Raw genomic sequence first — 3477 nt, 5'->3', positions numbered from 1 at the left:
AAAGTCTGATATCTAAAACCTTAGGGTATGAGCATAAAAGTTACTTCCAACGTACCATCATAAAAGAACGGTCCACATAGAAGTTCTGCGTTGCCTTTGGCGTTGGTTTGACAGAACGCACGTTAAAAATATGATTGCTACAATAAACGCTTGGCAGCGAATGCTTTGACCACTAAATGACTAAGTTCCCACGACAGTCGGGTCTACGTAACCGGAACGACCTAGATTTATATCTGGCCAAGGACTGTCACTCCAGCAACACACCCCAAAAACCGAATGGGGAACTTGTATGCTGTTTTAAGAGAAAACAACAACGTAAAGTCGTCAGTGGGATAGCGGAGCAAAGAGCATTGAGCAATCATGACAAACGCTTGCTTCGCTTTGCGTGACAGATTCGCTGTAACAGATGAGATGAATCAATGCTCCTTGCTCCGCTATCCCACTGACGACTTTACGTTGTTGTTTTCTCTTAAAACAGCATACAAATTCCTCGAGGTTTTGGGCTGTTGATGGAGTGTCAGTCCTTGGCCATATATAAATCTGGGTCATTCAGATTACGTAGACCGACAGTTGTGGGAACGAACGATTTTACGTCGAACGGGGTAGTTTTGTAAAACCAACCCATATTCATACCGGTCAAAACTATCGATAAGTACTCAAAGTTATCGGTTTTTAAGCGAAATACACAAGTGCACAGGAATTGCTCATGGTTGGGCTATTCCAGAAAACTAAATCTAGAATTTTATTAATGATTTGTTTTACTTTTAACATTAATTCAAAAATAGAATTTAATTTAATGTAAACAAAACGGAGTGGAACAAGTCTTCAATCAGGGTTCTGCATTGCGCAAGTCCGTTGTATTTGACAAGTGAACGTTCATTGTTTATAAACAAGTGTTATCAAAGCGTATCCCAAGTCACAAAACAAAAACAAATTTTGTAATCAAATAAACACACATGAATTTTGTAAAAAAATCACTCACCAATGCACATAGATAAAAGAAATTGAGAAAAAACTGGAATTAAAAGAGCGATGGGGGATTGCGTAAATAGCCGCATTGAAAACTGATGAGCGTTTTCTTCTTCCCAAAGGACCCAAAGCAACCGGAAAATGTTTGGTGGTTTTTCCGGTTTAAAGCAAGGAGAAGTTGTCAATCTTTAAAGAATTTCGGATGAGATTTGGCTTTTCAAATTCTTCGAATTTACAGGTACTTATCGGATAAACATATAGATGGTGTTGTGCAATAACGACGCAATTAAAATAAAAAAAAATAAAAACTGTTACTACTGTTAAGTGGCTAATGTTCCTAATCCTTGTCGAATAAATGTCTTATCTTTAGTACTTACCTAAGCAATCCTTACTGCTTACTTTAGTAAGGGATGGGAAGATTAGGCAAGGATTAGAGAATAGAGCCACTTAACAGTAGTAAGTTTTTATTTATTGAATTTTGAAGTGTGTCGTTATTGCAGAGGACCATCGATATGAGCTTTGTACATGCATACATACATATATAAAATAGAGATTCTTCCCAGAGGGAAAAGTAGTAATCAGGCAGGTTCTGCCATACACTTCCGAGTGAATTTCAACCCCATTCAATTTTAATTCAAAGTTATGAGTTCTAGATTCTATTAATGTTTAATATGTAATCAGTATTCGAATGTATCCAAAAAGTCGGAAAAAATTCATATTAAATCGCATTCTTTCCTGCATTACTGGTAATGCACAATTGAATGCCCCACTTTTCTTAGGGCATAGACGTAGGAGAAAAAATTAATTTTCGAATGTGAAGACGGCTGTTTTACTGATTATTTTTTTTCGTTTACCTACGATACATTACATTTTACCACTGGGTTTAGAAACTGTTTATTAACTAAAGTTTCTTTGCAACGTATTTACCAAATTGGTAGTGTAGAATTATAAACAAAAATAGTATGAAGTAATTTGGTATTTATATTTTTTTATAACAGGAAGTTCGTAAAATTATTAATATATAGTAATAAACAGAAAAATAAGTACACAAGTCAGCGTAAAAGGCCTCGAATCCGCAATTTATCTTATACGGCGGAATTTTTCGTTGATATAGGGAATTTTACCACTGCTAGAGATATTAATCGACGCCAGCAAAACCTTGACTGCCCTCAATAGCTTTAACTAGTTTATCTTTCAACTGGACATAACCTTCGTATGGTGGTAGATCCAAACGATTGAAACTGAAACAGACAGAAATTACTTAAAATTTAGTAAAAAAAAAACTAGGTATTCACGAACCATGTATGTGCTCTAGGATAATTGTTAGGAGTACCCCATTTTTCTATGGTAAACATTTGCGGACCATTTGAACCGTACAACTCTTTGAAGCCATTCATTGGAACGCGTGATGTGCCAGTAACAAACTGTAATAAACGTGAACGCATCTCGTTCGAAAATGAGAGCACTGCACGCCAAAACCATTGAATTATTATATGATTTTGATGATAGTCTCCCTTGTATAAAGTATTTTCTCGCCAATCCTTCACGTCAATATTCTGAATGCCACACATTAACAATTCTAACTCGTGTTCGTCAAATATCTTAATTAAATTTAATGGAATTATTGAGCCAAATCCATCCAAAAACGATGACATCTGTTCCTTGACTCTTGCAACAAAACGCCATTCAATAACAAGTCTGAAATTGTACAATTGAGTATTTATGATCATGCATAGTAACATATTGTTGTACACACTTAATATATTCATCTTTATTTTCGTCAGTAACTTCAATATTGGAGCCTCCTGGCTTTAGTTCGTGTTGACTCTTTTGGCCAAACGTGTCTTCATCCAATGAAAAAGTCAATTCCAATTGCCGGGGATCATTCTCTTTTATCCACATCAGTGAATTATAATACTCGGTATCAACTGATTCCATATCCTTTAAATCAATTGGCTTTTGAAGCATCATCTTATAAAATGGACGAATGAAAAATGCATCTAATAGTTTGCCATGATAAACAGCCATACCAGCAATGCGACCAATGAATCTATGGAAAAATTGATAATAACAGATTTGTTAACAAACAGTCGGAGGATTAACAATTAAGCTATTTATTTTGAAAGCGGTTTTTTCGTTAACCAATTTTATTACAGAAATTTCTTACAAAATCAAAACCAAAATCTTATTAGTATCACTTAAATGGTTTGATTTCCATATTTTCAACGTTCTTAAACAAACTGGCTAAAAATTTATACCAACTTGAAATAACTCAAATGCTCCTCATTGCATAAACCACTGCCGTTATTAATTTGTAATGTGTAATTATCCATTGCCGAATATTCAAACAGTCCATAGTATGGATTAAACATTTCCTTTGACAGCAAGTAGAACCATTCCCTTGCCAGACCACCATAATCTTCAAAATGAAACATTTTTGTAATTTTTTGCGAAATAAAATAAACGTTTTCTTTACCTAATCCCGTTTCACCCTCGAATTCTACCCAC

General features: G+C 34.9%; 1 protein-coding gene across 1 annotated transcript; it reads right to left on the bottom strand.

Moving 5' to 3' along the window:
* Positions 1–1943: 1943 nt before the first annotated feature.
* On the bottom strand, positions 1944–3383 carry LOC118747053 (E3 ubiquitin-protein ligase Nedd-4; the record flags this gene model as incomplete). Its single annotated transcript, XM_036481043.1, is given in 4 exon segments — positions 1944–2210; positions 2269–2667; positions 2726–3019; positions 3232–3383. Coding segments are annotated over 4 exon segments (948 nt in total), but the record flags the coding sequence as incomplete, so codon positions are not given.
* Between the last annotated feature and the right edge of the window lie 94 nt (positions 3384–3477).

Source organism: Rhagoletis pomonella, unplaced genomic scaffold (genome assembly GCF_013731165.1).
Source record: "Rhagoletis pomonella isolate Grant_MI unplaced genomic scaffold, Rhpom_1.0 Rhpom_scaffold_00011, whole genome shotgun sequence".
In the NCBI taxonomy this organism is placed as follows: Eukaryota; Metazoa; Arthropoda; class Insecta; order Diptera; family Tephritidae; genus Rhagoletis; species Rhagoletis pomonella.
This window is presented reverse-complemented; position numbering and strand designations above follow the sequence as displayed.